Source organism: Coloeus monedula, assembly GCF_965178545.1.
Source record: "Coloeus monedula genome assembly, chromosome: 13".
Lineage (NCBI taxonomy): Eukaryota > Metazoa > Chordata > Aves > Passeriformes > Corvidae > Coloeus > Coloeus monedula.
Genome location: NC_138793.1, coordinates 1516692 through 1541229, shown reverse-complemented (window position 1 = coordinate 1541229; position 24538 = coordinate 1516692). Strand labels below are relative to the sequence as shown.

Genomic DNA, 24538 nt, shown 5'->3' with positions numbered 1-24538 from the left:
TCAAGCTTGGGACTTGAACTGCAGCCACAGAGCCTTGCCTGCCAAGCCTGAGCTCGAAGTCAAACATCTGGGGAATACCAATCATAACAGGAGGGAGACGTTTGTGCCGGGAGCACGTCAGGGCTGTGCACAAAGTTGCTTTGTTGAGGCACAGTTTAATCACTGCTCTGCTCACAGGGCTGTGGGGCTGAGTTGTGATTAGCTGGGAACTGTTGGCCATGGAGGGGCAAGTCAAGTTCTCTCCCTGCTCACAGATTTTGTAAGTGCTTTACTTTAATAGAGACTCAGGAAAAGACAAATGAAGCCTGTTGCTGAGCTGCGTTGTTCCAAAAATAAAATATTTGTGCAATTAAGGGTGAGGATTGTGCAGTGCACAGCAAATGATTCGATAAGTACAGACCATTTAGAATTAAGAAGAAGAGGATGGCATGGCTGGGAATTGCAATTAGAGAGCAGTGATATATTTTGGCTTAGAGGAAGCTGAATTTATGCCACCTTATTTACTGAAAAACCATTAATTTAGAAGCTTGGATCTTCCAGAACAACTTTTCATTTCTAATGGAAATATAATCATGCTTTTTGCAAAGGAATTATTCAAACTATATCTCCCAACAAAATTGTTACTGGCAGTTCAAATGCATTTCTCATCAATGCAATCCATAAAAATCATGGAAATTCCTAAAATATAAGCCATCTTTGCCTTCATGTGTTACACCTTTACTGTGAGCTGGAGCCTGTTGGAAAAAAACCCCAAAATGTGTTTTGTGCAGAAAATAAGTATCTTGTTATAATCAAAACTTGTTACTGTTTTCTTGCATTCTGGAGAGAATTTTTTTTTTCTTCCTTGCTTTTTTCAGCTTTCTTTCCTGTGTTTCTGCAGAAGCACAGCGAGGAGGGGAAGAGGTGGAGTGTGAGAGGGAGGGGCTCAAACCCTTGAGATTTTTCATTTGAACTGTGTTGGAATGTACTTTCCCCATGATCAAAACCTTTCATCCAGACTTAATGACATGATTGTTGTTATTAGCTTGTCATTTCAGCCTATACACAAGAATTTTAAATCTAAAAATTGTAATCTTTTGGAGAACATTCAGTTTTCATGGGGTGGGGGGGGGAAAGCTCTTTATCTCAGGCATGTTCTGTAGTGGGTTTCTGAAGGAAGATACTTGCAGAGATTTTCCAAGGAAAACTGAGATTAAGGACTTGATAGGAATAAACTTTCTGCAAGTTAGGGAACTGTTGGGACATTTAAGGCACAGATTTAAAAGCCCAGACTTCCCACAGGTGTGTTTTAGCAGATTCCCAGGAGCACAGAGGAATGGGGGAGAAGCAGACCAAGGGACGCTGTGTAAGTCAGCAAGAAACCAAATTCTGACGTTGTCCCTGCTTGTGGTAATCTTGCTGCTTCTCAGGAAGTAATAGCATCTTCTCTCAGCTCCCCTGAGCAAATGTCATAGCAAGAATCCTAGGAATTGTATTGTTTCACTAACGAAATCAAACAACCTTGCCTACTTTAGAGTTCTGTGAACAGGGAAAGCTCAAAGCTTTTCTCAAAGTTGAAAGGAAAGAGGTTGCAAAGTCACCATTAAAAAGGAAATTATTTTAACTGCTTCATCTTCCCAGGTCTTCCTCTTGAACACTTCGAAACCCCAATCCTGTCTAAGAGGCATTTTCAGTCCAAAGCAGAAAACCCAATGCTTTTTCTGTATAACTGAGAATTTCAGTCTCTACTGTGAGTCCAGTTCTTTAGTGCAGCTTCATTACAGTGCAGCAGGATTCCCTGCTGACACTGTGGAAGTGGAATGTTAGGGAAGTTAAGGCAGGGGGATAAGAAAAAGATTATTTCAGTTTGGGAATGTAAACAGATACAGTCTAACTGCATTATAATTGTATGGCTGCTACGAAAATGCTGCCTGCCATGGGTATCCTTCCTCTTTCTTGGCTTTTGTTTGCCTCGGAATTGATCAGGAGAATCAGATGCTCCTCTAGGTTTGGGGGCGGGGTCACAGCTCTGTGGACTTGCAGCCCCACTTGTGACCAAGTTATTTCAAGCAGCAGGGATTAGAAAGCAGAGCAGCTTCAGAAAATGTGGGCAGGAGGTGCAGTGCTGTCCCACTGGGGGCACTGGTGACACCCAGGTGAGAACGGGCCGTGTGTACCTGGCTGGGTTTGCACCAGCCACGTGATCGTACCACGGCTTCCCAGGGACAGACTGAGAGGTTGGTGTTTCCTTGCTCACAGTCCCACCGAGGCAGCAGTGGCCTGAATGAGCCCCTCGTGTGCTTCCCAGCAAGAGGCATCCCGAGGGGAAGCTGCTGTGCTGCCAATGGGGGACAGAGGAGCCTCCCTGGTACCTGGAGGAGAGCCCGTCCACTTCCCTGGGAGGGCTGTCATTCCTGCAGAGCTCTGGCAGCCCCTACTGCAGCATCTCTTTATCCCATTCATTTGCTGCAGGTGCTTCTTCCCTGTCCCTGGAGTCTCACTGGGTATGTCCTGCAGGCCAGTCCGGGCAGGACACAGCGACTTTGGGGCTGCAACAAGTAGCACATGAGCAATGATGGGCAATAAAGGTGAACTGGCTTTTGATGTGAATGAATGCAGAAAATTTTAGTGAAGAACGGATATTGTTTTTGGGTTTCTTCCTACTGTAGCTGCTAGAAATATTTAACATCCTATAGATGTCAGTATTTTATTCCTCCTGCAATACTGCAGTTTGCTGTGCCAGACCAGCTCCTGCTGGAGCTCTCTCCAGAGCTGCAGTTAATGGCTTACATGGGATACCTGGTTCTTTAACTACCACTCATTCACGACAAATCAGCTCTTCCTCTCAATCAAATGTGGTACATGGAATTCACTGCAGTGTCATGTATGGTCCCTGAAGCCAAGACCTTGAGAAAACCCATTTTCCAGTCCTGTCAAATGTTTGACTCTTGTAAGAGCTCTCCTTGGCTAAAGTGTCCTCCTGGAGGTTCAGCCAGTGCCGGGGCCAGCTGCTCCAGGGGGTGTCTTCCATTTGCACTCTGGCTGTGAGCTCCTGTGCAGGTCACATTTGAACAGAGCGCAGTTGTCACTTCAAGCATAGCGAGCACCGAGAGCTTTGGCTACCAACTGCTTCCAAAAAATCAGTCGGTAAAAGTGTGGCATGAGGAGCTGCTGGCATCAAACTTCCCAAATCTGCCCCTTTCTTGCAAAAGTGCTTTTGATTTGGAGACACAGGTCATGAGTGAGCTGTTGCTGGTGCTCCTGGTGAGCACTGTGAGGCTGCCCCAGGACACCCCACACTGCCCCTGCAAAAGCCACAAGGTACATCCTTCTGGCAAATAGTTCTCCCATGTTTGCTCTTACTGAGGGCACAGTCTCAGTACCAGGTTATTTTGAGCTTATTTTGCTCATTCTTTGCAGGGAAGAAGTGTTAGAAGGGTTTAGCCCCACTGTGGAGCTGTAGATGGGATAGGGATGCCACAGTGCTGCCTTCTGTGGGGCTGGGAATGGATGGCTGGGGCTGGGAATACCCTGCACCTGGAGGAAATGGAATACCTCTGCCTTCTGGGGTTATCTTTGTCAGCCTCCTGCTTCCAGCCCTGATTAGCTGCACATTCCCTCAGTGCTTAAACACAAGCCATATTGGCTGAGAGAATGAATCAGATTAAAAAAATAAATCCACAGATAATTCTACTTCTGCCTAAGCATGGCACAGACATTGCCTGATCTGTGCCATCTCCAGTAGGATACCACATGTGTGAGGAGCAGAAAGAACAAAAACAGCCCCCCAAACTTTACATTGCTTTGCTTTAGCTCTGGGGAAGATCCAGTTACTCCTTTAAATGCCACCTTAAGTCCAGCAATAGCCAAGTCTTGCCCCAGCCCTGTTAGGAGAGTTATTTCATGAAAGGAAATAAAACAAATGACAGTTTAATCCTTTCCTGAAAGCTCTTCGGACACAGATGGCTAACTAGCCATAACAGAGACACTGTTCCTGGTGAAGTGAACAAAAAATAAATGCCTTACTGTATAATAAATAATCCCAGTCAGATGTTCTTGTTTCATTTTGTTGATAAATTGCTGCATAATCATAGGTAAAGGAAAAATAGCTCAATAATTTTAATTTGTCTTTCCTTTTCAATGCTTAAATATCATGTTAAGAAATTTTTTTTAAAATACTGTTTTGCTTGGCAAAAAACACTTTTAAAATGTCACCAAAGCAGCCTGAATCTTAGATCTATTATCTCTCTCTCTTTTTTCCCCCCTCTTTTTGATAGGCTTTTCCTTTTTCTCTTGAGGTAATGAACATTATTGAGTGGGGGTCCAGTTGAGGTTAAGAAATGAGAGAATTTCCCTCGAGGGAGGAGATGAGAGGGAAAATGAACCTCGTGACAGATGTTAGTTACATTGCTTAATGCACTACTGGAAGACGCTCAGATGCTCTGGAAATAACCTATTACAGACACCACAGGCTGCAGTGCATAGCATTAAGGTCATCCAAAACTTCCCCTTTTAAGATTTTCTCTTCCACTGTCTTAAAACTTTGCCAAATTTTATCATTTAGGCTGAACTTCTTCATGCTAGGTTTTTGCCTCTGGCTAACTTTGCTGTCATTAGTTGTTGGAAGTTTCATCTAGAGCTGTTCATGCATTTCATTGAGTAAGACTGGAGGAACTCTGCCCATAAATCCTCAAAGAGAAAGGCTCTAAAAACTTGGTTTTGCAAATGATGACCATAAAGAGACTCTGTGCATTGCAAACCTGCAGGAGCCTTTGGGAGTCCCCTTCCTGCCCTTCCCAGGAGGGTGCCCAGCCCCCGTGAGGGCTGTGGCAGGAGGAGGGCAAGCAGCCTACGGCCCCAGCAGAGCCCCTTGCAGCCCTGCAGCCTCTCTGTCTCTCTCCAGCCTTCCATCCAGTCTGGTGGGATTCTGGATCCCTTCTCCCCTACACCAGCCACAGGTTCCCAGCCAGGACACTTCTCTTGGCTCGTCACTGCAATGGAAAAGTTGGCTACAGAGGACATACGGGGCTTTGTCTTACACCCACAACTGTAAAATTGACAATGATTTCAGAAATGCAAAAGTATCAGGGTGTACAAAACTGGTAGGCAGGTGGGAAATGGAAATGCTCAGCCTTTCATGGTGGAAGGGACAGGATATCAACTGAGGAGTAGCTGAGTGATGGGCAGCTCATCAGAGCAGGGCTTGCACCTTCATCTCCTGTAGCACCAAACACAGCAAGACCCTTATCCCAACCAGGGCCCCTGAGCATGGCTGCAGTGTAAATATTAATACTAATGAGGCTTTTCTTCTCAGTTTGTGCACATGCTGTTTTCCAAGCCTGGCAGTGTGGGAAATGGCCTGTCCCACTTGCTGGGGCCCTCAGAAGATAGTTTTTATTTAGTGTAGCGGAGGCTGGTGTCAGCTGGAGTCAGAGGTTTGATTTTCCATCTCAGCGACTATAAATGTTTGGAAGTCCCCCTTGGGAGGGAGCCCTGGGACTGGTGCATTAGTCAGAGAGCCCATTTCTGCTGAGACTTTTAGAAAAAAATAGACTCAGTTGAAAAGGTGAATGATTGAAGTTGCAGCTTGTGTCCATTTCATATCTAATGGGAATCACAGAGCAAACCGAGTTCTAGATAACTGGGAGGATGTTGTATTTAGGAGACTTGCTATTAGGAGCCATACTCCAGTCAGAGAGCAGACAGACATGGGTGTTTATTGATATGTTCAAAGAATGATGGAATCAAAGCATGGAAAGGGATTTGCTGCAATACTCCTGATATACACAAGCATAAGGAAGTCTGTGAGGGTTTTCAAGGTGCTGATGGCTCTAGGTTGGGACAGGAGGTGCTTTCAGGTTCCAGAGGCATCATGAATCCTAAGTGTTGCTGTGCTCCCAGATGCTGTCACTGAAAACAAAGGCAAACAGTTAATGGCGTGTTTGTTCCTAATCGGGGCACGAGGGAGTGCAGTCATGTTGCTGCTTGTGTGTGTCTTGCTCCAGCCCCTGCCTGCCAAAAAAATTTGAATACTTTCCTTCCTTAGTTTTCCCTAAGTTTGTGGTGTGCCAGTGGTCCCGGGTTTATTTTATAAATGAATTTGACAGTAATGATGATTAATTGGGGTATTCTGAATTGAAGCATTGGGTCAAACCTACAGATGAGCTTAAAATTCAAGTTTCATAATTATCTAGGGATAGTCAAATATTGGTCTGCCTCTGCACTTTGGACTTGGATGTGAATCAGCATGAAGAGTGTGTAGAACTGGCAGTTTGGGTTCACCTCTCATTGCAACACAATTCCAGAGTGCTGTATCCTGGATCAAGAAGTTACAAGTCCACTGAAACTGGTGGCAGAACTCCCGTTGTCTTCAGAGGGGTGTCTGGGTTTTGTCCCAAGGATTCATCCCAGAGGACAAAGTTTTAAAGCTGGGGCCCATAAACAATGAGAGAAGCTGAGGGTGAAGGCTTGTGAGCACAGCGTGCAGGACACACCGCAGGCCTCACTGGGCAACACTGGGGGCCACAAGAGGAAACCAACTGGAGTCCTGAGACATCTTGGTTCTATGAAAGAGCAGTACACAGGTGGTACCTAGGCCCAGGTGATAATGTAGATAAACATAATGCAATGAAATTTCCATGTGTGAGTAAGATCTTCGTTCACTAAAAGGGCGCTAAGCATTTCCTGAACTGGCTTGCAGATTGTTAAATGAGTCGCAGGAATCACCTTCTGGGACATGGCAAAAGAGTCAAGGAAAGGCCAAGACAGGTTTTTTCTGAGATGTATCACTATTGACTACCATTTGTAGCTATCCCGTATGGTACAGTTGCTGGTGGAATGTTTGGAAGTGTGTTACGAAGGCCAGTTGGTTTCACGCCACATAATCACTCCCTTATTTCCTCTTGAGATGGTGATCCAAATAGTCAGACTATCCATTTTTCTTAATATTATACTGAAAAGTAAATTACAATAACTGAAGCACACTTAAAAGACCTAGAGCTCTTTCTAATTATGTCCTAACTCCTGCCACACACTTGTAAGCAGACAGCATTAATTTTTTCCTATGGGAGAGTTTAAAAAAGACCCATGTGAGAAAGTGGCATGTTTCCACTTTGGTAATAAACGTCAGTATTAGATGCTGTTCTGTTCTGAATTGAAATCTCTCAACAACTGTTTTGAATAAAATCCAGATAATTTTTTTTCCAGGAAGATAGGTTCTTGTGTAAACAGTTTCTTTCCGTGTATGCAGTAGATGGTAGCTGTGATGGTAAATAACCTGAAGCAAGAGTATAGCTCTGTGCAGTGTGAAGTGCTTTACAGTGTGAATCAAGTCAATAAATGTTGGGCTCTGTAATATGATGCAGAGCTAAAGCTGTTTGTTCAGCCTTTTTTCTTGATCATTGTCACTGTGAAGCTCCCACAGGAGTTTGTTTAAGGAAGATCTAGGTAAGAAAATCATTAGTGGCTCTTAATTAATCACACAGCAAAGTAGCCTTGATGAGTGCTCATCCAGGGTCTCTGCAGGTGCTGTAGGATGTAAATGGCTGGTCCCTTCTCAGGGCTATAAAATGCTTGACTGCCAGAGGCAGAGTTCAGGACCAGCTGAATTCCTGGGTCTTGGCAGAGTTTTGTGCATGGCCAGTCTACCTCCTACCTCTGTGCAGAGTGTGGAGTCCCTCCTTGCCCTGTCCTTGTCCTTCAAACATAACAAAGTGGAAAGACAGAAGCAAGAAGGCAAACTGCTGTGTAGTGTTTCCTCATGGACAGCAAGACAGAGTGAAGCAATAGGATTTATGAAAGGGTTTCAGCAGGATGAAGAGTAAAGTTGTGGACTGTTTTCCTTCAGTTAATCTGTCACCTGCCATGAGGCTCCTTTATCTTTGAGCCTGAGAAGGCCCCATTTTGTCCAGTTCATTTTAAGCACTGTATTTAAATATGTGTGTAAAAAACAACAAAACCCCATCTGCATGAATCCAAATTTCATATTTGCTCCCTCTCTTAATGTGATCCCATGAATTTCTTACATTGTTGTGTCCCATGTAGTAAGGGTCCCATGCAGAGAGCAAACAATACAGCAGTGAGAAGACAGATGCTCTGCTAATGGGAAACCAAGGAGCAGAGAGTCTGTGAGGGATTACAGGCAGCCTGGGGTAGGAATACGTTATTAGCATAGCACCCAATTCAGAAATTAAATGCCTGAAGCATTTTGGCAAAAACTCCTTATCATCCCGCTCAAAAGCTCTTAAAGCATAAAAGAGTAGGAATCTCAAGCCTAGGCTGAGCAGCCACGTTCGGTGACTTTGCAGTGCTGCAGCAGTGAAATGGAGATTTTACAGCTTCATACCATTACCGGGGCAGCAGCTGCCACACCCACTGAAATGTAACCCGCTCGCTCTGCTTGCACAAACCTTCAGCAGGTTTTGAACATCCTCATCAAAGAGGCAAATGGGCCTGAATGAGATTCCAGGGTCTGTTTCCAGGAGGAAGGTTTTGTTTTGTTGAGTGCATAACAGCAGGGAAGAGCACCAGCCCCTCCTTGGGCACGGTTAGGCATGTGAGGGAGGAGCAGTGACATGTCTTTTCAGAGGCCTGACATTGCCCAAGGTAGAAAGTTTGGGTCCTGAAGCCCTTTTCAGGCAAACTATTTTCTGAATGTTTTTCTTTTGAAGATCATGATGGGAACATCAAACTTTGAAAGACCCTGGTAGACAACCAGGATTTGCTACAGGACTGAGAGCAGGCAGGAGAGATTGTTTCACATAGTACTTGGTGGGATTATCCTCCATGCATAATTGTTCATTACATGCTCCAAAATCATTGTTAATTTCTTTTAGATATATTGCATATTAGACAGAAGAGTTATAAACCCCGAGATTATCACAGGAGGATACTAACAGGCCTAAATATTCAGGACAGAAGGGGACTTGTTTTCCTCTTACATTGAAACAAAGACTCTTGGACAGGATCATTAGAGATTTCTCTTTTTTTGTCTGTTTGATAATCAAAGTATATTGGACAGCAAACAAAAGAAAAGTTCAGTCAGCCAAGTCTTCTACTTTATTTTTACTCCTCTATTCTAATATAATTAACATATTTCTCAAGGTTTATTTAGTTTCCCAGAATCTTATTTTATATAAGTATCATTGGGGAGCTGAATTACAAAGTGTTGATTTGTGCATATAAAATGAGATTTTATTATCCTGCTAGAGAAGGCAAGGACAAGGTAAATAAGGAAGGAAATGAGAAAACAGTTGAGACCAGACTAAGAAATCAGGAAAAATAATATGCCAGCTCTTCAACTTGCACTTTGTTTTCTTTGCATCCTGTTGTATCCAGTACTGTACTCCTGAGTCACAGAAGGGAGAGTAAAGGGTAACACTTCATTTTCAGCTTAGAATTTCAGAGCTGGTCTTTTAATAACAACTTCTTTCATTGTTTTTATATATGCTTAAGGAGTATCTGTAATGAATATTAGGGAGAATTCAAAATTACGCTTCCCATTTGTTGTGGATACAGAGTGTCCATAGACTTCTGACTGTTCCCATCCACACTGAGATTGGTCTGTATTTACATCACTTTACTGCTCTGCCAACAAAATACTTCAAGAACCTGGCACAGAGGGAACCCTTATAGAGTAAGGCTAGAATTGAGCCCCACGGTGCTTAGATCCTGAATGAAATTGTACCTATGAATACCATGGGAACAAGAACCAGAGCCGAGATTGGGCTTCTCCATGAGGGTCTTGCCTATCAGCCTGTGTCACTTCACTGCTTTACCTCCGTCTGTTTTTCATGCCTTTCTGTGAATGGGGGCTGGTGTGCTCAAAAGCTCTTTTTACCCCTCCAACTCTGTCAGGAATAAAAAAGGCTCTAAGTCTGTGTAGTGAAACCTTCTCCTCTCCTGCAGTTACCTGTTCACAAGCTCTGGGGGACCAGTGCTTCTCCCAGCCAGCCATGCTGGGAGCCCACCCTGGGAGGCTCTTGGTGTGCTGAGAGACAATAAAGAGGCCGTTCTGCTTTGTCTGCAGTCTGGAGCAAGTCACAACTCCTCTCCCATTGCACACACAAGATCTGTGAACGTTGTTAATAATCGAGTGCTTCAAAGACAGACATTGACAATTTTAATTAGTATTTTAAGACTTTCAAGCTCTGCTTCTAAAATTCAAAGCTTAGTACAGTAGCCCTGTTTGAACACTCCAAATTAAGATCAAACAGTGCAAAGAAGCAGTTTACAGTAAGCTCCAGAAATGTTGAGAAAGTAATTTATTGTTTTTAGCAGCAGTGTCCACAGTACTGCCATCCTGTAGAAAACAGTGCTGCTGGGCTCTGAGGCTGTTTTCTTTTTCAGTCCAAATAGGTTTAAAACACAAGCAGACCTGAATCCAAAACCCTGATCTCACTGAACCAGGCCTTCAGTGTGTTTGGGACTGACCCTGTGACCAGGAGAGAGAAGAGTGTAGTGGTAAAGGACAGCTCCCTGAGCCCATGAAATATTTTGTCACTGCTGTTAGACTTACTGCCATTTAGCAAAGTCTTCTTAATTGGGTAATCTAGTTCTGGATGTGTTTGACTAATAACAATTCTCTTGTTAAAAACAAATCATGGTTTTAATTTAATAGGGTTAGTTATATAAAGAGTGATTTTGTGTCAGCAAAGCCTTTCTTTCTGACAAACACTATAATTTATGACAATCTAGTTAGCAATAAATGCCATTAATCTGACCACTGTCCCATTCTGTTCCTGGGGAATAATGTCCCCTCTTAATCAATAGCTGGGTGAATGCTCCTTTGCATTCCTTATCAAATGACAGCCAGATGGTGCTGGTAAATTCATTCCAGCAGGATTTTAGAATTAGGTGGGTTTGTGCTGTTGTTAATCCTCTGCTGTCTGTGTCACTAGGACCTGCCCACCTGTTTCCAGTAAGCCTGGAGTTCCCAGCCCTAGGAAGCAGCCTAGCCAGAGGGTTGCTCAGCCACAGTGCAGCCAAGAAACATCCCTAGCAATGAGACCTTTTTCTGCATTAGTAAGAAGAACAAAAAAGCAAATGAAAGCAGTATCTTACAGAAACAGCCAGCTAGCACTGCCTGCCTCTGTATTTGTTCCTCAACACCCTCATCTCTTCTAGGAAAGTTTCAAAGTTTCTTGAGACTGCATGAGCTGTGTTTCTTAGGGCACAGTAAGTTTTGGCCTGTGTCAGTTGCTATACCATCGTTTACTGACTTCTGGGCCCATCAAAGTGTCTACAAGACCTTTTTCTTCATAGTCACTTTGTTGCATAGCAACAATAATTTTGTCTCCAACCTATTGATCCAACATAATGTGTAATCTCCTCACTCCAATGAAAAGGAAAACATATGGCAGCTCCAGGCTGGGAACCACAGGCTTTTGATGTGAGGGGACAGTTAATCCCCACTAAACCAGGGGGGAATGGAGCAAGATATAAGCTCTGTTGGGGCTTAGAGGATGCCTTAGGTGCCTGAGCCAATTAACCTGTGTTCTAGGAGAAGAGTCTGGTTTACATTCATCCTCCCCTCCTCATCTTTTATCTTGTGCAACTAAAGCACATTTCAGGTGAGCTCTGCTAAAAGAGCATCACTGTGCAACACCCCCAGAAAGGTGAGCACCCCTTCCTTCTGGCAGGACGGTGCACACACAGCTCTCAGCTGAGATGGGGCTGCAGAGGGTGAGGGAGAGTTCAAGCCACTGCAAACACCAAGTTTCAAATGTACATGGCTGGAGTTGCTCACAAAGATGTCTCTTGTTTGTAAGGTGTGGTTTGGTAGGTCAGTCTGATAACCTGGATGGTTTTTCTATACCTCTAAACAGAGGACTAAAAGCAGACCTTGGCATCTGAAACAGGATCTGCTTTGGGGACAGGAGCACAAAGTTACGGTCAGGACCACTCAGGCAGGGAACACAGAGCTTTGGTCCCAAGCAGGCAAAGCATCTCCCCACAGCTGTGCCCTTGGCACTGCAGCGTGGGCTGGCAGCTGGACCATCTTGCTGAGGTACCTTACTGCTGCCCACATTGTGCAGTGAGCCCAAGCTCCTGTGAGTGCACTGCTGGATTCTCTCCTGGCTGGAAAGCTTGGTATCAACAGGGCAGCTAAATCCTTCTTGGGCCTGTCTTCATTTTTCTAGCTTGCAAATAGCGCTGAGTGAAATGTAGGTCCAAAGTCTGAGGTTGCTAATTTGAGGGTTTGGGAGGTGAGTCCTATGTTATTTAAAACAACCACCAAAAGAGTCAATTCAAGCTAATTTCCAAACATCAAACACAAACTTTCCAAATAGACTTTAAAAATAAAAAATCAAACTTACAGTAATACTGCTACACTGGGAATCTCAGTGGAAATACTGCAGTGGATCAGAAGGCCAAACTGGTATCTAAACATGCTGCAAGAGCTGAGCAAAGACTTCTGAGTCACTGTCTCCCAAACCTGTGTCATACACAGCACAGGCTGGAAAACAGCACAGCTTTCACCTAAAAGGTATTTCTATGGCTAGAGGAGTGTCTACTAATGATCCTTTCTTTTCTGTCATTTTAACAGTATTCAGGTTTTCAGCAAACAGCAGACAAGTGCTTTGTTTGTGGACACCTCATAATGGAAATGGTAAGAGACCTAAACTCCTAATGACGGGTAACTTGGCTTTCCCTCTACTTTGGGAAGTGCACTGTGAGATGTGCTTTTCCCTACCCAGGCTGGCATTGTGTCTTCACTGCTGTCAATGTAGTTTTTGAACCCGAGGCAGTAAATAAAAATACCTTCATGCTCTATTACTTCTATTAAGTACAGAAAGCTGGGCTTCTTTGCTACCTAAGAATGTGGGAGGCTGTTATTCTGCCATTTGTGAGTTAAAATAAAATAGAATTTTAGTACTAGAGGGGGAAAGTACAACACAACTTCGTATGAGAACATGGTAAAGGAACATGGCAAAGGAACATGGCAGGTGTGCTCTGTAAGACAGTGGATAACAAGAGCTCAGTCAAGTGGGTGGAATCTCGGCTAGAGCTGAGAGGGACACTATCAGTAGTCCTCAGGTTTGTCACCTGCTCCGTGACTTGCTTTATTTACCCTCTGTTGCTTGCTCCATGTCATTTCAAATGCATTATTGCCACTGGGATTTGTAGGGAGCCAGTAGTCAGAGTAACTTTTGTAATAAAAATCAAAGGGCTTTGGGTTAGCCAGATACTACTGGCATCATTTCAGTGGGTGAAAGTAGGAAAAGTTTTGTGTGCTCTTCCTAAGCAGAAATTCCCAAACAAAATGAAGTGGTTTGCACAACGAAGAAGGGCAGATCCCTTCATCTGTACATCTGTAGTTTGTCTATTTTCCTCTTGCTTTTAAGTGTGCATGAACCTCAGTGTGCCTAAGAGAAGTAGCTGTTGTGTTGCACACACAGAGGTTCAGTTGGAGCTGGAAGGGAGACTTCACTAATGAGGATTCTGGCTCATATCCTGGCACCACTGGTTGGACAAGGATATTGTTCGTTTTAGCCCAAGAGCAAATTTCTAGAGTTGTGTCATGCTGGGAGGGGGAGGGGTATCCTGACTTGAATGCTTTGAGCTGGCCCTTAATTGCAGAATCCCAGGCAAGTGTCCATAATATCTCGCTGGTGGAGCTCAGTAGCTGGAAGCTTGGCAGGTGCTTGTCTGCCTCTCTCCCATCAGCAAGTGTGCTCTGACAAAAGGAAACAGCTCTGGGAGCTCCAGGAATTCAGCACTCCTATTTGGCTAATTCCAGTGGGTTCCTGCCTGGGAGCACGGCCCGGCTGTGCCGTGTGCTGGCCTGGGGCAGGGCTGGGGCTGAGCAGGGCTGGGTGAGGAGCTGCCCTGTGCTCAGTGCCTGTGGCTGCACAGCTGTGCCAGGCTGGCACCACAACGCACTCCTGCCGCAGTACCAACCCCAGCACAGGGACCCGTTGGCTCTGGCTGGGAACGGCCTTGCCAGTCAAACAGAGTCAGATACCAGTCACTGAACTACAGGGCTTCATCAGAGAGGGAAAAAAAAAGGTTAAATTAAATTTGCCTTTTTTTCCTATACTTTTTTCCTGTTGGTTTGATCTTTATTCACAGAATCACTATAGGGCCATGGGAGCTTGGTCTGGGGAGATTTTTCTTCTCAAGCTTCCCAGCAGCTCCAAGCTGAGCACTGTGCTAGCAGTTGCTTTTTGAAATTACCTTCCAAAGCTACTTCTTACACCCAAAATGTATGGCATTGGTCTTCTAACCTGTTGAGAGCTGCCTGAAGATGACGCTGTGTCTCGCTCTTCCCAGGGGCTTGTTCATGGGCTTGCAGCATCCTCCTCGATGTCCCAGTGCCACACTGAGTGTTACATACAAGCATGTCAGGAGGGAGGGGATCTGTTCTGTCATAGTGCAGCCAAGGCTGCATCAGACCTTTCCTTGAAACCTTTAAAATGCAGTAGGGAAGGTCAGCATGGGAAAAGCCTGGGCAGGTGCATGGTTCAGTATCCAAACACATGGATAGTGATGGAATTTTATCAGAAACCGATGGGCCCCTGTGACTGAGTCAGTACCTCTGGGGGATTAGGATCCTTAGTTAATAAAGAAGCACCTCTTTATTTGTTTGTTTTGTTATTTAGCTTCTTGAGTAATGACCAGTTTGGATTCTGTCTGTCACAGCCTGTAAGTTTTATAAAGTAACTCTGTATCCCAGCAACTTGTATTTGGGATTTCCCTGGAACTGGTCTGTGAAGCCATTTTTAATTCCCATTGGGAATTTAGCCCTGTAGAGCTAAAACTGATGGGTTTAGCCTGATTTTCAGTTCTTGATCTTCATTGGGAGCATATTGAAACCCACTAAAAATATGGTTGATTGTTTCAAGAGGCCCCTTGCTGACAGATCTGCGGAGTGTTAATTTCATCCTGAAGTGCTTTTCTCACTGTCATTATTAAGAATGAGGGAGACACAGTAGTTTATGGGGAGAGAATATCTCATGTAATCATGCATCCACTTATTTTGTTGTTTGCCTCATAAGATCTTACAGGCCCTTGGAAAGTCCTACCATCCTGGCTGCTTCCGCTGTGTGGTGTGTAACGAGTGTTTGGATGGAGTCCCCTTCACTGTAGATGTGGAGAACAATATTTACTGTGTCAAAGACTACCATACGTGAGTACACAAATCCACTGCATGCTCAGAAAAATTACAGTAGTTAAATCATTGATGTAGTTATAAGCCTTCTAATAGATAAAAAGGTCACTCCTACTTGCTCAGATGTCCCTCAGCTGCTTCTTTCATGTGTTGTATTTGTAGAGTACTTTAAGCTTAGTTTATTAAGTATTAACTAGTCCTTCATGGGCCCAGTATGGCATACAGTGGGCCAAGCGAGGCTGAAAATCAAAATGTGTCAGAGGATGTGTTACTTGGGGGCTGTTCCTCTACTTCTTTCAGGACTATCAATACCAATTATACCAGGCCACTTCTGCAAGTGTTGGTAGGCTCTGCTGGCTGTTTCCAAGAGTGGAGGTTCTGGCAGTGCTAGACATGGGTGTAAGTTTTGTTAACCGACAGAAGATGTGTAATTAACAGTTAGCATTAAAACAGTTTTAGCCTTACCTGGCAAAAGGCAGAGGTTTAAGAGACTGCTCAAAGGCAACGGGATCCTGCTCTTAGCTCGAATACACCAGTAACTCAGTTATGCAGCAAGAGTAAATCACCCTGAATTCAACCCCGTTGGTGCCAATCTAACCGTGTTACAAGGACACAGTGAGTGTTGGCCCAGTGATTTTCATTAAATGCAGCTGTGGACCATAAGCCCAGTTGTGTATTTAGCTGTAGATCCTGGCCACAATCAGCCCCTCTCCTGTTCAGCATGGTTATGTCTTCCTGATGTCAGAGAGTGACAGTCAGGAAGCTGCTTTGCAGTCAATCATCTTAAATCAGGAGCTGCTTTGCGGTCAAGCATCAAGGCTCTGGAAGAATTTGAATGGTTTTATAAATAAAGGAAGGAAAGAAAAAAGGCGTATGCAGGAAGAGGGGTGGATTCACTATGCCTCAGGGTTGGGAAGACCTAAACAATAAAGCTGGGGTAGATCAGCCTTTCCCAAATCTCCTTTTCATTGAATATCATCTAACAATTAGAGGTGTTTCAAATCCTGTGGATCTCCCTTTTTCTAAAAACAAGGCATGATTAGAATGACTCTATTGGTTCTACTTTTTGAAGAAGCTTTAAATGTGATTGGAACACTTTCTTTTTGCACCCTAGGGTTTTTGCACCAAAATGTGCTTCCTGTAACCAGCCGATCCTCCCAGCACAGGTAGGTGTTAATATGCACTGACTCTTAGGGAAAACAGCTGTTGGCATATGGGCACTTCCTGAAAACACACTAAATGCTTTTCCTTCCTCTCTCAGAATCTATACTATGTGAGATACTAAATTAAACGCAGTTCAGCAGTTAAAGGCACTCCCAAACATTCCCAGAGGCAGTAATAGTCATACTACTTCTACAGCATAGTACTTTATATCTTTAGGGTGCTTTCCAGGTCTTCATTAATCTGTTAGAAACTTTATTTAATTGAAAATACTGGCTCGGGCTCCAAGAACAACCCAGAGAGTAAAGCCTTTGAAAAGACATCTGATGGTTACCCTGACCCTGTGAGAAGGCCACACAGTCTGTTGTCCTGAGGTGGCAATGGAATGAAAGTTCTTAAAGGGGTTGAAAAGGCAACAACAAAAATGGAACCAGGTGAAACCTGCTTGCAAGCTCAGCCTGTGCTGACAGTACTGTTGGCACAATTAGCTGCAGAGTGGGGCTCCCTCATGCTCTGGTGCGTGCAGGACCCTCTGGCTTCCCTTTGCTGAGGTCACTGACCAGCTCATTTGTAAACAAGGGCCTCAGCATCTCCTTGCTTTTCCTCCAGTCATGTTTATAGAGCCAGAGCTCCCTCCTGTAAGCTGCTGTCCCCCAGTAAAGGCTGAGACTAGAGCCTCTCACAGGCCCACCTCCATCACTCTGCACATTACTCTCATTTGTCATTAGTATTTCTGTTAATTGGCCAAGTCTTACATAAAAAACCCCCCATAAAGACTGAACCAGAACTGCTTGTCCTGATGATGGGTTGTGAGGAGAAAACCTCTATGTAAATTTCACCGAATTTGGGTCTTAAAATTGATTCTTTTTTCTTTTTAAGAAAGAAAGACAAAGAAATAAAAGGTAGTCATAGTGCTGACTCACATGATGACTAGCAGGACAGACTCCATATTCTTTCCCAGGGAGATTTCTAGGTTAGTTCAAGTCTAGCAATGCAGGTACTAACTTGCCCACAGCTTCTCTCAGACATGTCCACGTCATATCTGGTGCTCTAACCACACCTGGAACTGGAAACAATGCAAGGCAACCAATTTAATGAGCTCTGTCTTCAGAGTGGATCAGGAAAAGAGCCTGTGAGGTTACTAGAAGGGTATGGCCTGCTCTGCAGGGCCTGGGGCTTAGCCCGGAATTGTACAACTCCTCTGCACCCACCCTCACGCTGAGGTTTGGCCTGTGCACATAATTACCTGCCAGACTGGTATGTCAGCCCCTGTGGGGACACAGCGACATGTGCATGTGCAAAAGAGCTGTGCAGCAGATGGTCTGAGGGGAATACAAGCCCTGGAAAACAGAGCAGGATGTATACAAGGAAAAGTTACCCAATGAGCAGGTTTTTGACTGGTAATTTGTTCAGATCCTGGGTGCCCTTGGAAGATTGAAGATTACTTGATTTCAAGACTGATTTGTTTCTTGAGGATGAGGTTTTGGCTACACTTCCCAAATGACCCGTGCAGCTTTAGATGTGCCAGACACTCACACTGCTGCAACACAGTCAAGGAGTGGTGCAGTGCCGTGTCCCTGGGCCAAGACCCTGAGCGGTCACAGAGCTCTGCTGTGTTGGGGAAGAGGGATCCCCCAGGGAAACAGCTCTCCAAAGCAACAGGCTGGGCACTGAGTGAAGACTGAAAAAATGCTGCTTAGACACCACTCTTCTTTTCTCTTTGCTCCCCCCCAGGGCTCCGAGGAGACCATCCGGGTGGTGTCGATGGACAAGGACTACCACGTGGAGTGCTACCACTGCGAGGTGAGCCCCGGGCTCTGCCCGCCCGCCCTCGGTAGGCTCTGCCTCTGGGGGGACCCTGACTCACCCCATGGCCTGCACTCGCTGGCTCTTGCACACCTGGGCAGGTAGGGCTCTGCCCCACAGCTTCTGGAGGAAGGCAAAAGGGTGAATGCTGCCCGGGCTGGAAGTGGTGCTGCCATTGCCAGTACCAAATTACTTTAGGAGGGCTTTTTTCCCAGTATATTAACTTCAAAGCTGGGCTAGGTTTGTTGGGTTGAATTTTCTCAATACTTCTGGATGGGCAGAGAGCAAAGAGTAGGTGCCAGTTCTCTTTTTCCTCATCTCTAGGTACAGTCTGTAGGGCTCTGATCTGAGGAGACTTGAATTTGCATTGGCTGTGCAGGGAAGGAGTCTCACTGGAAGGCTTTTCTAGGGGATCTGGATTTTCCATGCTGGATGAATATTGATTCTTTACTAGGAAACAGGCAAGGATACCGCAGACTTTCTGTTACTTTTTTGGGAGTAGTTTCTTATTGTGCAGAACATCTAAACATTTATTGCCACAGATCAAGCTGTGGAATTAATGCTCTTGCTTCAGAGAGGCGACCTGAGATCATCCTTAGTCCTGCATCCAGGAACATGAGAAGGGAAACAAACTCACTAAGTTGGGATCAACCAAAAACTTCCCTTTTGCCATAGATTTGGCACTCTGACATAGCACACAAATATCCAAACAGATCTTACCTGTTAGCACCAGGGGCAATAATGCAGCAGTGCTGCCTTCGTGCACTGTTGCGCAAAGGTTTTACAAAGAATCTTCTGACTAAGAGAGAAAGTAACAAAATTCAGGGCATCTTGAAATGCTATGTACCTAAATGTAAGGAAGGTCCCATCCCCTCAGCTATCTCCTTTCAACAGAGACACCTGATACTCCATCCATTTCTATTAATTTTTCAAGAGAAATTGGCACAGGAAACCGCAATATTTTGGAGAGCTGAACTTCCCTCCTCCTCCCCCCAACTATTGCTTTGTGCAGGCTTCACGTAAGATGACAGCTCCCTCCCCTGCTCTCTCAGGCTATTGACTTGATTCTGGAATGTCCCGCTGGGGGTTTATTTTCCGTTCTGTTTCATTATTCATTTCCCCATTCCCCTTCCCATTTGAGGCAAATCAAGCTGCCTCCACATCTGCCCAGAAAGGCAGAGGGCATTTACGTACAGAAATCAGGAGTTAGCCATGTGTCAGCAGGGCTGGGTTACTGCCTGATGGTCTCAGATCAGGCTCTCTGTACACTGCTGTCCCCAAATGCTGCTCAAAAGTGAGTGCCAGTGTTTTGAGGTGCATGCAGACCTTAGTAAAGGCTGCCATGACTCAGGCAGCCACTTCTCATCTGCTGTTGATGTCACCTCACCTGCTGGCCATACACAGTCAGTGGTCAGGTTGGAAACTTTGCTGCTTTTCTGTGTCATCTCTTTCATGTACAACCATTTGACTTCTGTGGAAGAGTTCAAGCCCTTTTTACAGATCACTGGAGCCCCATTCTGAAACTGGAATCCACTGACAAGGCAGGCTTTCTCCTTGCAGAAAGGGAATTCAGTTTTGGAGATGGAAAAAGATACAAACGCTTGGCACATCTGTAGGGCATCTGAAATTGGTAAATTCTTATTTTAAATCTTGTATAAATTGCTATAAAATCATTATATAATATGTAACAACACACAGAAAATTGCCTTGGCAGATACTTTGATCAAGACCTCTCTAAACTAACACTCCAGTTTTAAAGCTTACTTTAAAACCCATTTTCACTCTTATTTCAGTATTGTAAAATTCAAGGATTTACACTTGAGCTGTGAAAGCTGAAAAATTATACTTTGTGTTCAGTTAAAAGCTTTGCATTTGTTTTTAGTACTAAAATAACCTAAATGCCCAGTTTGATCAGGTTTTTTTTTCTTTCTTTCTATTATGTGCACAGATACATATTTAGAATCTCTGGTTTCTCAGAACTGATCACAGTAATAATTTCTAAGTATTTAACATACTTGAAACATTAAATCTGAGCACCAAACTTCAATGATTTCCAAATGCCCTCAGAATTACAGTGATGGCAGCTGGAAATCAGGATGGTCTGTATTGCAGTATACATAACAGTCAGCAAGCAGGATTGCTGTTAGCTGCTTTTCTGTTTGTCTCTCTAGTTATGTGTCAGTCCCAGAGGTACCAGCATTTCCACTAAAGATGGACCACTGGGCCTTGAAGTCTTTAAATTCAGCTAATTCCAAATTAAAGACAGTGTAGCCCTGCTCCAGAAGGAAGATATGTCACCTCTCCCCCCTTTTTCTCGTCTTATTCTCTACTTATGCTCCCCCACATCTTGCTCACTGCCTTGCTGCAGAATTAGCTCCTTCTCTGTTCGAGCCTCTTCCAGGTTGTATTTGCCAGGGTCAGCCCCTGGCCTGCTTTTTGGCTGATTTGCATCAACATTTAATAGATGAAGAAGAGACCAGAATGGGAAACAGAGGTGAAAAAAAGGCTGGGCACTACTGTAGACTGTCCTGTTTGACTTCAGTAATGGCAGCATGAGATGGTCAGGGTGCACCTCCCAGGAGCTGTGGAGCTGTGGCTTTGGCAGCGGGGAGGGAGCTCTTGGGGTTGTGCAGGATAGACCAGCAGCATTGTGAGAGGCCTGCCTGAGCCACTCACTGATCTGGGATGTCTCTCTTTCTTCTAGGACTGTGGCTTGCAGCTCAATGATGAAGAAGGCCATCGTTGTTACCCCCTAGAGGGCCACTTGCTCTGCCACAGCTGTCATATCAGGCGCCTTAATATCAAACTGCCATCACATCCACCTCCAAGCTACCCCATGCATGTCACAGAACTCTGAAAGACATTTTCATGATCAATAAGTAGTTTGAAAGAGAACACAAAAATCTAAAAATTACTTCCATGCTCCTTTAAAGATGAGGTTCCAGTAACAACCATCTAAACCAGCTATTTATTTTTTGAATCAGAGGTGAGGGGTCCTTTTCTGATCTTGTACATATGCATTCTTTTATCTAGACATTTTCACTGAGACACCATCTACTTGAACAAATAATTCGCCACTAAACTGTAACTGTAAATGGCAGCATTTCTAAAAACAATGGTACAAAGGGCTGTTCTGCACTTCCTACTCACTTCCTTTAGTGGAGATTTCACCCAAGTAAGGAGTGTAGAATTACTTTCCAAAAGTTAGCACCTTATCATATTGCAACAAGCATGATAAGATAAATGCTAGCATTTTAGCTAGTTTTGTTGAATTCTGGTCTTAGAGAATACTTAGATTCCAGAAGTAGGGAATAGGCAGCAAGCAGGTGTTTTAGCCAGGGCAGTTTTCAGCGAGCTTAAAAAGAAGGGTGTTCTGTGAAGAAGCGTCAGGCCAGCTCTCCCTCCTACAGGATCCCACAGTCATCCAAAGACTAATTATTTAGCTTGTTCAAGAAATATGGCAAGCGTTTGATGTAAAAGCCACAGTACAGAAGATTGTATCCAAGAGATTGGCACGTGCAGGGTCAGCAGTTGCAGCCCTCTCTAACTGCTGGGTGTGTAGCCATGGCTTCAAAATGCATTCCTATCAACTGGACCATTTGGCACTTACTAAAGAATTCATCTTTCAAACCTGTTTTTTGTTTAATAGGGGTCTATGCAAAGGTACACTTGTCTTTATACTGCTTGTTGTATCCAAGACTTCATTTGTTACCAACTGCTTTATGATTGTATGTTGAGACATTATTAAAGAGAGGCACAGTGGTTTGGTATTACCTTTTCAGCTTTGTGTTCTTTTCGAGGTTACTTTTGAACTGATTATGGTGGTTGTCTTCATTGGAAAACAAAGTGCAGTTTAGCAGGAACAGTAATTTAGAGAGTCAGACCATTGAAACATCAGTATTTACAAGTATTAGCTGTACATAGAATGTACACGCTTTCATGTTTCGCATAAGCTTTTACAGTACCCTCAGACCTCTGGGGAGAAATATATGTCTTCCATATAGGAAGTTAGATGAATCTTTTTATGGTTTGTTTTCTACCATGTGCTGATGTTTTACATGCAAATCACACATCTGTATGTCAAAAAAATTCCTTGCACTCTCATGAGAATTGACCCAGCCTTCCTGAAGCTGCAATTTATCATTGCTGTCTTTATTCAAAGTTACAATAAAATAAAATTCTTCAGCTCCAGAGAAAGTAGAAATACCAGACCGACTTCTTGGCATGTGTAAACTGGGACGTTTCCATGCCAGTTCTCAGCACTTGAGAATCTGCCCGATCCATTCGGAAATGATCCCGTGTTAAATTCAGCATGCAGACTGATGGAATGACTTATTTGGCAACACCATTGCAGTTTAGTTTCTTATGCTCCATTGACTTTTTGAAAGCCATTTGTGGTGCTCTTGAAAAGCACAAAGAGCATCCAATGGCCACTAATTCGTAAGTGGAATAATTAACTCCCTTAACAGAACTTTTTCATAGTCTGGAATTTCCTTATGGGGAAAGGTGGGGGGTGTGGGAGAACAGGAAAAATTCCTGAGAACTATTTTTTTCTGTTAGTAAGGAACAAAAGGGATGGTTCCTGAGCTTCTGCCAGACTTCCATTGGCCTAGATTAACCTGTCCTACTGAATGCTCCTGGGCAAAGTAATTTTGTAGTTAATATATATCAGGTTATAATTAACATTTTTAGTGTTAATACCAGGATTTGAAGGAACTACAGTGCAATCAGTGCCCCATTTCTACACTGTGGTCCAGGAGGCCTGGCCTGCAAATAAGAGGCTGGGAGTGCACATGCACTTCTGCATTTGCAGACTCTCCCTGTCCATAGTCAGCAGTCCAGCCTCAGGAGGAAGTGGAACTACATGTGCCAGCAAATCTTGGAGAAAGGGGAAAAAAACTGGCTTGTATGACTAGGTCGATTCCTTTAGGTTATTACAAACATGGAAGGTGCCAGAGCTTCAGGATAAACTTTTAGCATCAGCTGCAATGGAATGCTCTTTCCATTGCAGGAGGGTGCTTTGGAACACATTTTGCTTTGAGGCATTTTCACTTGCATGTATTTACAATATATATTGAGGGCCCCAAATTAAGAAAAGATCATTAAAATACACAGAGAAGGTTTGGGTCTGTTCCTGGGAACAAATAACAGTTACTTGCTGAACTGGAAAAATGCTTTGCTCTACCAGTGGAGAAGCAAAACCTTGACACTGACAGTGGACAGAGCTGGAGGTGACTTACTCTGGCATTCAGCCCAGTCCTCTGCTAGCACCTTCCTGAACACTTTGCCTCTATCAGGGGCAGGTTTAAGTTTCCAACATACTTCCGAGGGACAGCACACTTTCAAACGTACATACCAAACCTTTTCTTCTTTTTTTTGAAAATGATCATCCTGTAGAACAGAATAATATTTAATTTCATTTCACATGCTGATTTTTCAGTCTCTTGTAGTTCTGTGCAGTTCTATTAAGTGTCATCATGGCAAAAATTCTGAAAGGTAATATGTCAATATAGAATAAGCAATTTGTTTAAAACCAGAAAGCAGCAGTTGTTGTTCTAGTATTTTCTATAGACAGATGCATTCCATTACTGTATTACGAAGTTCAGCTTTGCTTTTCCAGCATTTACTATAAAAACTGGGGCTTGAGTGAAATTTGCCAGGCTGGGTTGGGTTTTTTTTCAAATCAAAGAGAAAAATAAAATCAAACTTAAAATAATGATGTGCTGTACTCTTTAGTGCTAGTGACAGTTTCTGTGCATTTTACCTCCTGCCTGGGCAATTATGTAAATGAGAAATCTTGTTTTAATTATTTTCTTCTGGAATATTCTTATGTTAAATTAGTTCAACACCGATGAAAACTTCCTAAGTTCATCTTACGGTGCAATTGTTCTTCCGAAGCCTTTACTGTACTTTCAGAATATTTCCATCAAGTTACATCAGTTCTCATTTGCATCAGGCCCACACCTTGCTGTGCAGGCAGGGAATCTTCCCAAGCCCCTCCAGCACAAGCTGCTGTGGGCGATGCAGGATCCCTCACCCACGGGAGGATGTGTTCCAAAGAAAGGACCAAAATAATCATTTGAAAACAAAAGAATGCACTCAGAGAATTGAGCTTACAGAGAGGGTTTGTTTGGGTTTCTTTCCTTTTCCTTTCACGTGTGTGCATGTGCGTGTATATATTTTGTAAGGTGGAGCTTCAAAAGGAAAACATGGTTAGAGGAGCTCTTTAAGACCAGAAATTCCAGAGTAGTAAAGTAAACCAAAGCTCTAAAGGAGACAAAAGCTGCTTTCTTGTGTTTCAAGAAAAGTTTAAAAGTTTGTGATTCATCCTGTAACTAATGCCGTAACTAGAGTATATAATTTGACTTAAATTAAGTTTTCATTTGAGAAATATTTTCATTTTCTTTAAAAGAATATAGTTTTCTTCCAAGAACTTGGACCAACGTTGATTTTTATTTTGTAGGAAATATATGAATTCCC

The 24538-nt window shown here is 43.7% G+C and overlaps 1 protein-coding gene across 1 annotated transcript in view; it reads left to right on the top strand.

The window, feature by feature from the left end:
* Nucleotides 1–22524, top strand: part of WTIP (WT1 interacting protein) — an 82312-nt gene extending 59788 nt beyond the window's left edge. Inside the window, exons 4-8 of the mRNA XM_082289998.1 lie at nucleotides 12527–12589; nucleotides 14979–15109; nucleotides 16206–16257; nucleotides 17987–18055; nucleotides 20763–22524. Of these exons, the coding sequence (XP_082146124.1) occupies nucleotides 12527–12589; nucleotides 14979–15109; nucleotides 16206–16257; nucleotides 17987–18055; nucleotides 20763–20915 (468 nt within the window). The 3' untranslated portion in view covers nucleotides 20916–22524. The remainder of the gene's footprint in view (nucleotides 1–12526; nucleotides 12590–14978; nucleotides 15110–16205; nucleotides 16258–17986; nucleotides 18056–20762) is intronic.
* Nucleotides 22525–24538: the final 2014 nt, after the last annotated feature.